Below are 13,390 nucleotides of genomic sequence, written 5' to 3'. Positions count from 1 at the left end.
TATATATATATATATTTTTTTTATTCATTGCTCTTTTTGCCTCCCCTCATAATCCCAATGCCAATTAAGTCGCAACCAGCACGTGTAGCACTTGATTCCGTTATGAATAAGTCCTTTTGTGAGAAAAATGGATGTCCAATTTACGTGATGAAAAGCCTCAATCATATCCGAGCTTTGAATGGTCTAATGGGGTTCCAAAACACGTGAGCCAAGCATGTCGTCATCGTCAGCTGACATCAAACACTGACCTCTTGCGGTGGTTTCAACAACTACACGCGCAAATTGAAGCCATGAGCCATATTCATGAATACCTTTCGATTTGCACTCCTTGATCAAATGAAATTGAAGAATATGTGACTGCATTATAGGCACATTTACACATTCATGACTGACTTCAGTATGCAATTGTATGTTGCTTACACACACACACACACACACACACACACATGCGCATGCGCATTCTGATAAACTATCCCTCCTCGATGCTTCTTTATGATGTGTTAAATTTCAGAATAAAAGTACCACGCGCTTGATCTTTTCTTTTGACTTCACGAACACCGCAAGGTCCGTCGGTGACTGCGGACGGGCCGGATGGCGACTTGGCCCAGGGTTGATCTCGGGTGAAATTTGACCGCGGGCGTGGCGATGATTTCCAGATGCGAAGCTGTCAGATGTGTGCTCGGCTCCCGTGGAGAGAGGAACGTGCGACGGCAGCCTGCGCAGGTTTGCCTACCATCCCAAGGCCAAGCGGTGTCACGAGTTCCTGTACAGCGGCTGTGGAGGGAACAACAACAACTTCAAGCACCGGCGACAGTGTATCAGGAAGTGCATGAAAAGTCAAAAGGGTATTTTTTTTTTCTCCTTCCTTGACACAATTTCAATGTTCCTATTAGCCAGGGCTTTGGCGCCATCTTTTGGCTCCACAGGAAAAAAAAAAAAGATAATTTAGTGTGGGTGGTTCGGATGTGAATTTATCCAAATCATCGCAATTCCGCAACATTTCAGAAATAAGCAGCGCACAACAGATTGACGCGGTTGTTAAATTGCACATTTGATGGGCGAGCTAAACACTCCAGGAAGCCAACGACAGTTTTTGCTTCCAAACATCCAAAAAGTCACATTTCTTTGTCGAAAATGATGGCAGCAAATGCGGTCGCTATTCTCCAAGTGACGTTTGTGCTTCCACTCAAAATCTGAATTGCACACATTTTGTTTGTTTGAATTGGACAGACTTTTGTGTGTGTGTGTGTGTGTGTGTGTGTGTCTGTGTGTGTGTGTGTGTGTGCGCGCGTGTTCTGCAGATCGTGGCATGAAGATGATTCGAATACGGAAGAAAAATATCCCCAGCATTCTTCATGGTTCAGTCTGAAGACGTTGGCCACATTTGCACTTGGGGAAAGTCGCCACTATTTATCTGCTTGTATTATGGTGTAGGCTTTTGACCCTGCAGGCTATTTGGGCAAATAAGTGTTCAGGTTTTGCTTCGTAGTCACCGCACGCAATGTAACTAAGTCCTCGAGAAAAAAAAAAAAAAAAAAAAAAAACTTTTGCCAGCATGTTCTAATTGAACAGATCTCACAGATTCACTTTGACTTTTGTATTTTTTTTCATTTGACAGATTAAATAATCATCAACTTTTACCCTTCTGCTGTGAGTTTCTTACCCCAAATTATTCTGAATCAATGTCATCTGCTCTGTTTAATCATCAAAAATTATTACGACAATGAAAATGATTACATCATGAAGGGAAAAAATAGGCCATCAGAAAAGACTTAGTCCTGATTAAAAATATCTGTATTTTTTTTTTTTATTCCTACAATTTCAATTTGACGCACAATTTAAGAGGAGATTAACATAGTGTACGACAGTTCAGCAGTAAGCTGGCACAAACTATCATCTAATCAATTTTTCCAAAACAATTTCCGCGCCTGCTTGTTTCTGAACCAGTCCGGTGAAGTTCTTAAAAAGCGCAGAAGAGGGCAGTGTTGGCCAAAGTTGGCATTGTGGCACTGGTGTCGGTCCCAGGGGCGGACTGGCAAGTGTTCACCAATGACCTTTTGGCGCCCACTTTTTCATGGCAAATCAATCAATCAAACTTTATTGATATAGCCCTTTTCATACATAAAAATGCAACTCAAAGTGCTGTACAGTTCAAACATATCAAATCGCCCAAATGATCGTCAAGTAGGTTACATACATGTCCACCCAGGTCCACTCGTTTGCAAAAAATAAAAATAAATCAGTTTCCGGGCACGCTGAGGAGCCCGAAAATGTGATTTACTCAAGCGAATGAACACAGGAAGCACTTCATTGTATGATCTTGTAAGTTTAGGGGATTCGTAGATTTGTAGTGGATAGCTCTACTTTAAGAATGGGCAAATGGAGAGATGGAATCCTTGGAAGGCAGCTTTTTTTAATTTTCCAACGTCTGCACCTCCGAACGAACGAACGAGAACACGCCTCTTTACGGCTCCTCAAACACTTCCTGGTTTCCTTCAGCCAATCAGACAACAACATAAACTTGTTTACGCAATTCTTAAACGGAATATAACCTAGGTAACTGTAACACAAAAGAATATAATGCTCAAATATAAAATGAAAATAATTGAACATATCTCCCTCTCTAGCTAGCTAGCAATCTGTCTCTGTCTCGCTCTCTCTATCTAAATATTTTGAAACGTTTTACCGTCTTATTTCAGAGAAAAAGACACGACAAAGCGTGCGCGTTATTTATGAATGAGCACACGAGTGCACGTTCACGCCGTGAGTACGCAGCGCGCGTGCACGCTGCAGCTGCGGGCTAGCTGTGACGTCACAGGAAGCGGTGGGTTGAGTCCCAACGCCAACCTGACAGCGGCGGCGGCGACGACGGGCAGTCTTCTTCCACTTTGCAGCGCTCGGCGTGGGTGCGCATCTTCTCTCTCTGCCTGGACGGCACCCAAAGCCGGACGGACGCCTTTGACTTCCAACGGGATTCTCTTTTCCCACTTTGGACGGAACGTTCCCGGTAAGGCGGCGCAGCAGTGAGCGGCGTATGAGTGCGTGCGTGCGCGCGCGCGATTATGCAGCAGCGGCAGCAGGAGCATCGCTGTGATGCAGAGCGGAATGAATGCGCGTCGTTGCAGTTTGCTCAGCCGTGCGTGTTGATGCGTCATGCATGGACGGCACCAGCCAGCTCGCCTGCCGCGCCGCGCCGCGCCTTGCCCTCAATCTATTAGCAATCACGCCAACGTCTAATGACAACATGGGAACGCGCAGCTGGGCTTCCCCTCGGCCAGGCATTCCGCTTTTCATGCCGAGTCCCGACATGCGCACTGGGCGGGTGGCTCACAAATGGCCAACACCGTATAGCGCTTGCCTGCCTGCCGCTCGATGTTGCTTCGACGCGCTCTTCGTGCATACTTTGGGGCTCGGATTTGATGGCAATATCGCGAGACTGCTCGTTTCGGGCGATGCGTTTGAACGTGCGCCCCTTTCAGAGGGCTGCGTTTTCAAAACGGGCCGGCCGAGATCTGCTCAGATTGTGATGGAGCGCATCAATTCTCCCACGTCACGTTGGCTTGTTTTAAGTACGAGCGCTGATCCGCGAGTAATTTGTGCAGACAAAATGAACTTCAAGTCACCTTGTAGAGTCGTTTTACTTTGGTAAAAGTCTGAAAGTAGCCACTTGCTTTGCAGAAGTAATTTGCTGATGTTGAATGGACTCAAGTGTGAGTGAAGGAAAAGTCAATTGGCAGAAGTGAATGGTTATTATTTGTATTGTTTTTATGTCTTTCATTTTTTTTATTAGCAATGTGTGGCAATTCAGTGTGGGCATTTATAGATTTTTTTTGTTAGTTCTTGTTTTTGTACTGTATGTTGGAAATAATGAAATTAATAATGTTCACGAATGTCTGAAAACAGATTTTTTTCAAATTATCTTCAGTGGTGTAGTTTAATATCTCTGTTTTGTTTATCGCATCGGTACAGGCAGGACCTTACATCAGCGTGGTTTACCCCAGGTCAAAAATGACATCATAGACAGTTTCTTGGAATATGAAGAACAATCTGCAGGAATGGCAACAACCCCCCCCAGGTGCAGTAACCAGGCACAAAGACAAAATCTAAAAAAATAACATAATATAACAGCTTGGAAACACATGCCTCGGCTGTTTTTTTTTTTTTTTTTAGGTAGATTTAATGGCGCAAATTGCTTTGTTTTGAAAAGAAAAAAAAAACGCTTGAAGGGTTGAGATGGTAGCAAAATGTCGCCACCGTAAAAATGAGCATTTCTGACTGCGCCGCATGTCCAATTTTCATTTGGAGCCTAAACGGCCGCAACGCAAATGAAGTCCCACGCATGCAAGATCAGAACGAAACACGTGACATCGATCTCGCCTCCTATTGGTTGCCAGACAACGCGGAAACGGGAGTTCCGCGTTGTTTAGCTGCCAGATGCGTTGCTAGAACACAATGCTAGCATTGAGCAGGCAGTGTACCTACGCTAGTCTCCCTCCATTTATACAAAGATTGTAAAAGTAAGGGGGGGGGGGGAGCCACGAAATGTGCTATTTTTTTTGCCTTTTGCTTGTTGAATGTGCAGGCATTTGACGCTTCAGGCAATGCATGTTGCACAGTGTAAACGTGCAAGCGAACAGGACTCCAAAAGAAAAACGCTGCACAGTGTGGCGAACCGAAGCGGCGCAAACAAACAAAGCGCAGCCTAAATAACGAGCCGGACCATCTAGCGAGCTACGTATAGCCATGCGCACTCTCAACGTGACACAAAGAGCGCACGGAGACGCGACCTGCTCAATTTGTGGCGAGTGAGCCCCAAATCGGCTGAAATTGACTGCAGTCACAATAACCGTTTGAAATGCTCTCGTGCTTTCTCGGTTCACCGTTTCGTCCCCGCGGCCGGCGGCGCGGTTGAGCCGGGCGCACATGCTGAATGGCTTTTCGGCGCGGGAATGAATGCGCGGAGGGCCTTTGAAGCCGAATGTCAGAGAGTGACGGAGCTCAACGGGCTTTGATGTAAGATGCGGGTCACGCTTTGCTAACTCAGCTGCGCCGTTACATAAGCTGCACATTTGCAACTTGGCGGCTTGCAACACACGTGCGAACGGAAAGCTTGCTGAGGGATGGCGAAAGAGACGATTCTGGGGCCTCTGCTCTTCCCGCTGTATCTGCTCCCTTTGAGTTGCATCTTAAGGAAAGGCGCGATTTCCTTCCACTGCTATGCGGATGATTGTCAGCTCGATGTCGCGCTGAGCAAAAAAACGCGTTCTAATTTTGATCCTGTCTGGAGGGAATCAAGACCTGGATGGCGCCAAATTTCTTGAATTTCAATGAACAGAAGACCGAAGTGTTGGTGTTTGGCCCCAGTGGCCCTCGCGCATCCCACCCTGCCGACTTGGGGCCCCCCTGGCTCCTGATCTTCAGCCAACGCTCTTGACGTCGGCTCTTAAACCGGACCGGCAAATTGGTGCTGTTTTCAAATGCAAGCTTCTTTCATTTGAGGAAGCCGGCTAACATCAAGCCTCTCCTTTCTCCCGTGAGCACTTTGAAACAATCGTTTGTGTTTTTGGATGATTGTCATGCACTTTGACTTTGGAGTCAGACAGTCCTCCACACCAGTTGGTCCATAATGCTGCTGCTCGCCTTCTTGACTGCTACTCGTAAGAGCGAGCACGCAAGTCTTACTCTGTAATGTGACAGAGAGAGAGAGATTGTGTTTCTCCAACTTGTTGAGGTCAATATTTCCACTCATCCGTGTTTTCCAATCCCGGTTAATTTGGGCACACGAGGTGCTTCACGGGCAAGCGGGGCTTTGTCCATGCGCACAGTGGAAAAGGGCCGTGAACTCTCTCCGAGTGTTCTGTGTTTGTGAGAGCTAAACAAAGCAGCTGGCTTGACACGGGCTTCCTGATTTACAGTGTGGGAGGGGTCACCTGGCAGAGAGAGCACATCGAAAAAATGTCCTCCCCCCGCTTTCCCCCAAATGCATCTGTCCTCCGAAGGGGAACTTGCGGTGCTGCTTGGTGGCGTTGACTTTGCATGTCAGCTCATGTGGGACCGATTTCTGATTTCCCGCCGCTGGCCACTTGGCAGCTCATGCAAAATGGATGCAAATGTTGCTTTGTGGTCGGGTGGCGTCCAGCTAGTTTTGCCTTCGATTCGCAAAATGTAACAAGTACCTGAAAAGTCTTTTGCTGGATCACTTTCTGACAGATATAGCCAGCCCAATTTTTCAGAATTTTTTTTTTTTTTTTTTTTTTGCAGCAGCATACTGGCAAGTCGAAATTTCGAATTTTGGGAGACTGGGACTGGACCAGGCCACCAATCGCCAACATTTGCGGAGAATTGCTGGACTGCAGGGGGGTAAAAAAAAACCCTTTCTGCAGTCCCAGTTGGGGGTCCCAATTAGCTAAGGTAGCCCAGTGTAAAAATGTCATTTTCACGCCTCGATGGGCAAGACACGCCCAGGGGCTGCTTTGAATTGGTTTGAAGCTGAACAAACAGCCCCCCCCCGCCCCCCGCCCCACCCTCATCTATATTGGGACGGATTCCATCACACTGGATGGCTTGAGAGAAACCGGGATCTTTTGTATGATTATTTTTTTGGTGCCCCTCCGCCTCTCCTCCATAAAACTATTTAGCATATTAACGTTTAGGAACGAAGTGAAGAGCCGCGTCGGAGGTCAAGCGTAGCGTCCGCTTCGGTGACGTGCAGGCTTCCGTTTGCATTCCTTCGGACTGGAGCAAGCTGACTTTTGCCAGTTGTCGTCGGCGACGTCATGACAGGTCCCCAATAACAGCTCGGTATTACCTCGCACAGTTTTCAGGGGGAACTTCTCTTTTTCTTTTTTGTCCCATTTGACCGGGAACATTCCGAGGGGGGAGTGGATGACGGTGTTTGTTTTGGCTTCCAGGAAATGTTCAGAGCCCGGACACAAACGGCTGATAATGAAGCCGAAACCGGGTGGATGGAATCAACAGATAGCAACCGGGCTGTCCCTCTTTTTGACTCAATTCCATAAGAATGTGGAAAAGGGTCCATGTGGAATGGGAGGGTTGTGCATGGCCTAAAGCAGAGAGCGGGAAAGGGGGGGCGGTAACCCTGTTTTGACCAAAGATCTACTTTTTAAGCAAACAACCTCTCGCGATCGACCCGTTCCCGTCACTTTCGCAGCATCTTCAATATTGGGCACCCCTTGGCCGAAAAACTTTTTTCTCCTTTGGCCGCAACCACCACATTCAAGGCAACAGACTGCAGAAAGCGCACGCGAGGGAGCCGTCTGCTATCGTTGAAGGCCGTCCGTCACTCAGTCCTCGCCTTGTGCTCTTATTCGAGTGCTTGACGCGTCCACTGCAGCGACCTGTCAAAATCTTGGCCCGGGCAGGAAAAAAGAAGGCCGTTTTCCCGACAGACCGCGCCGCGTGCCTCCGGCGGGGGACACACTGAACACGCAAAGCCGTTTTCAACACGGCCAGGACGTCCTAAAACCACTTCAAGCCATTTTCTATTGGCGTGACGAGCCGCTTTGCAGGTGCAGCGCGCGATGGGGCCGGGTTTATTTTTAACCGGCGTATTTTTATCAAGCCATTTGTATAATTTTTCCCTTGCGCAGACGAGAGGCCCCGGGACAGGATCCCTTCGCTATGAGAAAACCTCGGCACTCTTAAGCCCTCCAAAGTCAACTCTCGATACGGAACGACGGCCGGGAAACGTGCGCGCGCAGGCGACGGCGTGCTCGTTAACGTCGTCGACCAGCTCGGGGGTGCGTGCGCCCCCGTCGGCAGAATTGCTCCAGCAACGGAGAAATCGTCGATTTTCAGTTTCTCGTACCGCGCCGGTAAATTCTCGCTCGGTTTTGGCTCGGTGACATCACACGGCGTGACGGCCGCGACGGTCTCATTCAAAGAGCGAAATTATCAACGGCACTGAGACGTTTTCGCAACAATTTGGAAGCTGTTCGGGCTTTACGATATCCGGCAAATGTCGAAAATTGATTGGGACCGGTAGTTCGGGAATATCAACGGCACTGAGACGTTTTCGCAACAATTTGGCACCTGTTCAGGCTTTGCGATATCCAGCAAATGTCGAAAATTGATTGGGACCGGTACATCGGGACCCGATGCCATTTCCACCGAACGGGCAAAAATCCAACAGGTCGCCAAAGTTTTGCGCCCTTCCAAATCCAATGACGTCCTCTCGCTCGACGGTCAGGTGAAAACTTGAAGTGGCGTGCACTGAAAAATCGTCCGTGGCGATCGATCGCGTGCGATGGAACACTGCCCACTCGTAATTTTGTGCTGACTTTTTGACGTGGTTCGACTGTTCACTGTTGACGTGAAAAACGTGACTGCAAATCCATCTCGTTTTGGGGGAGGAATCAAACGGTTTCCATCGCATCCAGAAAGAAGATTTATCACCGGCCTCCGCCTGACCCCGCGGCTTTTCCCATGAGCGCCGCAGACCACCGGTGCGGTCTTTCCGCTCTTGCGTTTCCACGGTCGCGCCTCTCGTGAAGAACGCGTGCCCGCCGAGTTCACCAACGCCGCGACTCCACGATTGATTGCACGGGCGCCGTCTTTGAACACCTTCCGCGATGGGCGCACGGCCTTCCAATGGCCCGTCGGACAGTTGAAGGAGGCGTCGCTCTCGCATCTGCGTGGGAAGGCAGATTTCGTTTCCCCCCAAGGCATCTGGCGGCTCCGTTCTCACGTGTTCTCATGGCGTTTGGAACGCGGCGGATGCCGATATACTTTATGTTTGTTTAGTCTTTTCGCAGGCACACGGGAGGGATGAGCACATGTGCGGCCGACCCGGGGGGAATTGTCTGCTCGCTATATTTGGTATGTTTGGCGGAGAGGAAACGCTCGCAGGGAGGGTGTTTCCAAGCCGATCCTTCCTCTTCGCTTTTCCGGCGCGTGTTGTGCGTTTGTGAGTTTGTCCAAGTTGCTCGTTGATCTCTTTGTGCCCAAACTGGAAACTGGGAGGCAAAGGCGAGCTTCAAATATGCTGCGCTCGGTGGCCGGCCGGCCCGGCACCCGTTCCAGTTTGAGAGAAGACGAGATTGAGTTCCACGCCCAACTTGCACTTGGTTGGAAGTCAAGCGACTGCGACTCACAAATTCACCTCTTTGCATTTTTTTTTTTCTTCACTCCAAGCCATCCTCAGATTCTCCCCTGCGGCGGAGTGCCTGAGGGATGGCGGAGATGTGCCAAGGTCCTTCCAATGGGCCTTTTTCATGCCACGAGAACAATGCGCCGACCGAGGGAGGGGGGTGTCAGGGAAGGGGCGCTGCCGACCGATGTTTCCACGCCGCGTCAAGCGCGTGCCGGTCGGATCATGACGTGCACACTCGCAAGGCGTCGACGGCTTGTTCTTTTTTGGGCTTCTGAAGGCGGAGCTTCGGCTGCTCTTCAAAGTGCAGAGCCGGATCTATTCTGGCTCGGGATTTTCGGGGCTTCGCTCAGCGTGCGTGGGATTTGCCTTTGTTTGAATTGAGGACACTCATCTTTTGTTTGGATTGAATCCCGCCGCTCCATTTGTGGTTTTGTGCGCTCACATGGTCTCTCGAGTGATGTTTTGGTGGACTTTGACTTGAATGAAGTGAATTGAAATCGGGAGGGGCTGGTTTGCCGGAGTTCCATTCTGGAATCCGCGTTGATGAAGAATCCATTTTCGTCCTTCAGAAATGACGACATTCCCCGTTCAAAAGTTTTGGAACAATGAAGCCGAGTCCTTTCTTTTTGCGGCGCATGGAAAACATTTCGGTCTGACCCGGCGAGAGGAGCGTCAGATAAAAAGCTCAACAGCTCAGCGTGAAGCCTTTGACATTTGTACGTGGCTTATTCTCCTGATTCAAAAGCGAGTTGGGTTGAGTTGCAGGTGTGATGATACATCAAATTAAACCAGCCAAGCTTGTGTGTGTGTGTGCGTGTGTGTGTGTGTGTGTGTGAGAACAACAATCAAGTGTGAAGCTGAAAGCAAATGGAAACCACCGTCATGACAAACGGGTGCCAGCGGAGGCAGTGTAGCATCGCTGTGGATTTGAGATCAGCACAGTTTTTGAGTCGACGATGAAGATTCGAGGGTGAATCCCAGCTTGTGGCGTTTTTTTACGATGGAAAGTTTCGGCCACTCAGACAGGCGTGCGGAGATGTTTGGCGTCCATTAGAAGAGATCGCGCGGCTCATGGAGTGGATGACGAAGGGCACGTCAAAAAAACTTCCCGCTCACTTTATGTTCTGAGCATTTTGAAGCGCCACCGATTTGGGGGAACTTTGCTTTGAAAATGGCCGACAGTGAACCTGAGCGGCAGATGTTGCCAACAAGGTTTCGAACGCTGGATTTGAGATCAGCACAGTTTTTGAGTCGACGATAAAGATTCGAGGGCGAATCCCAGCTTGTGGCATTTTTTACGATGGCAAGTTTCGGCCACTCAGACAGTTGTTGACTCGCCGAAAGTCGCTACGAGTAGCTCCCAGTGGAAAGTTGGGGGGGGGCGCCTGGTCCGAAGGCACACTTGAGATCCTGGTGAGGACTTGAATCGACGTTGTTGCTCCCTTCATCTCCTCGTTGGCAACAGATCGGATGAGGTCAAGTCAGTTCAACGCGACATGTTGGCAAGGTAGTCGCCGCCTCCGTTGAAATTTGTCCCCAGCACGCATTTCATCACACGTTGTTCTCCCAAATCATCCAGCAAACATCTGCCGAGTCCCAAACAAGCTATCAGAGTGAAAGGAATTGCGATCGCCCCAGCCAGCGAACGCCGGCGAGTTTCATCGCTTCGCCTCTTGAAATAAACATCCTGGACTCATTTTGCGCCAGCAGCAGCAGCAGCTGCAGTTTGCACAAACGGCAAGTTTCTTCTGGGAAAGCCGCGATGAGGTTCACAAGTCCAATCTTTGGTGGGGGGTCTTCTGGTTTTGCTTGGACACCCTCTGATGTCGTCACCGCTTGAAACTCGACGGGTGGCAGGCAATCGCTGGCCAGTCTCATGTCAAATTGCATTTCTTTGCTTCGTTCGACATAAGACGGCTTGAAGCAGTTCCCACTTTGATCAAAGGACACCTTTTTTTGGGTAATTAGCCCGTTTTGAGGGAATGGCACTCTCATCTGCCCCCCATCTTTGAAAATCAAAGATGTCATCTCCTCGCTGTGTCTTTTCATTGAAATCTGGTGTTTCCGTCTAAACGCATCTGCTTTTTTTTTGGCGGGGGTGGGGGGGTGGGTGTGAATCATTTACATGATATGTTTGCAATTTGGACCTTGGCACAGAATAAAAGGAGGAAAGCATTTTGCTTGTAAAAATGAATTGTCTTTCTGCACCGCAGTTTGATGGAGAAAAATGTTGACTCGTTTGGGAGAAATCATTTCGGAGTTGAAAGTTGGTATACGTCGAGGAGCGCTTAAAAACACATGGCAGGCCACAAATGGCCCGCCGGCCACAGTTTGGACACAGCGGGGGGAGCAACGATATTTGCCTTCCAAATATTCTCATTCGAACGTCTTAAAAGCGATGCAACGAAATTATCAACAGCTGGGAAGCGTCGAATCGCTGTTGTTTGACGAGAAACAAGTCAAACTTTCACAACTTTTTAGAACAAGACTCCCATCCACGTGTATTTTGTTTTGTTTGTTTTTTTTTCTTTCCACGGTTGTCTGTGTGTGTGTGTGTGTGTGGCGAAAAGAAATAAGCGACATTTGTGCCGGAGCCTGATGCGTGGCTGCTGGAAGTCTCCTGTTTTAAACTTGGCCTCTTCCGAAATCATCTGTCCATTTTTTGACCTCACTTTGGAATTTGCGATCTTCTCTTCCAGATCGGCGGCTGTTAAATCGTTCAATATGGCCGACAGGAAGGAGGCGAGCGTCGGGAAGAAGGGCCTGGCGGCCCTGATGCTCCTGTGCTCTCTCGCGGCGGTAGGGCTGCCTGCAAAACACGCCTTCACCTCGCTCGGGGATCTTTGACCACGTTAACCCGCAGCTTTGTTTGACGTCGCTAGTCCAACAGAAACATCGTCAAATAGCATATTTTATACATTTGAAGCTTGGAAATGAATCAACTTGTTTTGTTTTGTTTTGTTGGTTGGTTTTTCAAAAAAGGTCGTGAAAATACAGAATACAAGACACGATTGATTGCTCCTTTCCTCCGGTGGCGGCCGGCTAGCAATGAGCGACAAAAGTGCTCATGTTTATGTGGGCAAGCTTGGCAATTTTTCATGCTTTCCATTTGATCACTCGGGTGCGACGTGTTCAAATGATTGAACAGCTTCCTTGAATCGCCTCGTTTTTCACGACATGCCACGCGCAACAGCTTCGTCTTCCACGTCGCCGGGGGGAGGAACTTCTCTTGTCCGGCAAATAGCTTCATCTTCGCAAGTCATGGCCCCCCCTGTTGAGCTGCGCGTTGAGCTGCCCGTTTGCTCAATTGGTTCCTCTTACTTTCTGTTTCCTGCTGCTCCTTCTTTCATCTCTTGCCGGGTTCTGTTTCATTGAACTGGCAAAGCGACGTTCCAAGGGGGACTCCGATGGGTTAGCGCCGCGCTAACTTCCGCCACATCTGGTGAAGCAAATTTACTCACAGCTCGGACCGACTGGACTCAGACTTGACTTGGACCGGATCAAAGCGGACTCGACGACAGCCCAGCGCTCACGCGGACGCACATCGGATTATTCGTCCCGTTCATTGTCGTGCATGTAGTTCATCCACAGCACTGGAACGCGCGCTGCGCTTTCATCTCCTTGCAGGTACGCGTGACGGCAAGTCTGGAGGTCAACGAAAGTCAGCAGCAGCAGCAGCAGCCGACCAACGTGTATCACGACATGGGACACACCAGGAACAAGATCGTCACGGCCCAGTTTGAGTGCTACCAAAAGATCATGAAGGACAACCCTTCCGACCAACAAGGTAGCCGCCCGGCCGGCTGGCTTCACAGGCCGCCGAGCTCGACGTTTTTCCAACCAAGGGACGTCCGAAAGCCCAACCGCGGCTTTTTTCCCGTCTTCCCTTGTGATTTTCAGAGCCCACCTGTAACCGCACTTGGGATGGCTGGTTGTGTTGGGATGACACCAAGGCTGGCGTCATTTCAGAGCAACACTGCCCGGACTACTTCCAGGATTTTGATCCTTCCGGTTAGTCGTCGTCGTTTTTCTTTTTCTTCTTGTTACATGGAGTCCATGGACACTGAGGAGGGCTGCATAGATGGATGGATGAATGATGTATTTTCCTCTTCTTGTCTGCAGAGATGGTGACAAAGATTTGCACCGACAGCGGCCAGTGGTTCCTGCACCCAGAGAGCAATCGCACATGGACCAACTACACGCGCTGCAATGAACACACCAGCGAAGGCCGAGTGGTAAGGGGGAAAAAAAAAAAAAAAAAAACAACTCCAAAGAAAA

General features: G+C 49.3%; 2 protein-coding genes across 4 annotated transcripts in view; both read left to right on the top strand.

Annotated features, from left to right (window-relative positions):
* Positions 1–1,514, top strand: part of tfpia (tissue factor pathway inhibitor a) — a 12,586-nt gene extending 11,072 nt beyond the window's left edge. For 2 of the 3 annotated variants that reach the window (XM_019869245.1, XM_019869243.1), the window contains exons 6-7: positions 657–845; positions 1,302–1,514. In XM_019869245.1, coding sequence (XP_019724804.1) covers positions 657–845; positions 1,302–1,369 — 257 coding nt within the window. In that variant the 3' untranslated portion in view covers positions 1,370–1,514. The remainder of the gene's footprint in view (positions 1–656; positions 846–1,301) is intronic. The other variant, XM_019869244.1, reaches the window with a different exon arrangement.
* Positions 1,515–2,817: 1,303 nt separating this feature from the next.
* Positions 2,818–13,128, top strand: LOC109515453 (calcitonin gene-related peptide type 1 receptor-like). Its single transcript, XM_019869246.1, has 4 exons — positions 2,818–3,007; positions 11,812–11,911; positions 12,740–12,899; positions 13,013–13,128. The coding sequence occupies exons 2-4, from the start codon at positions 11,837–11,839 to the stop codon at positions 13,126–13,128; spliced, it is 351 nt and encodes a 116-aa protein (XP_019724805.1). The 5' UTR covers positions 2,818–3,007; positions 11,812–11,836.
* Positions 13,129–13,390: the final 262 nt, after the last annotated feature.

Source organism: Hippocampus comes, unplaced genomic scaffold (assembly GCF_001891065.2).
Source record: "Hippocampus comes isolate QL1 unplaced genomic scaffold, H_comes_QL1_v1.1 scaffold173, whole genome shotgun sequence".
In the NCBI taxonomy this organism is placed as follows: Eukaryota; Metazoa; Chordata; class Actinopteri; order Syngnathiformes; family Syngnathidae; genus Hippocampus; species Hippocampus comes.
The sequence above is the reverse complement of the archived record's forward strand: the minus strand, read 5'-3'. Positions and strand labels throughout refer to the sequence as shown.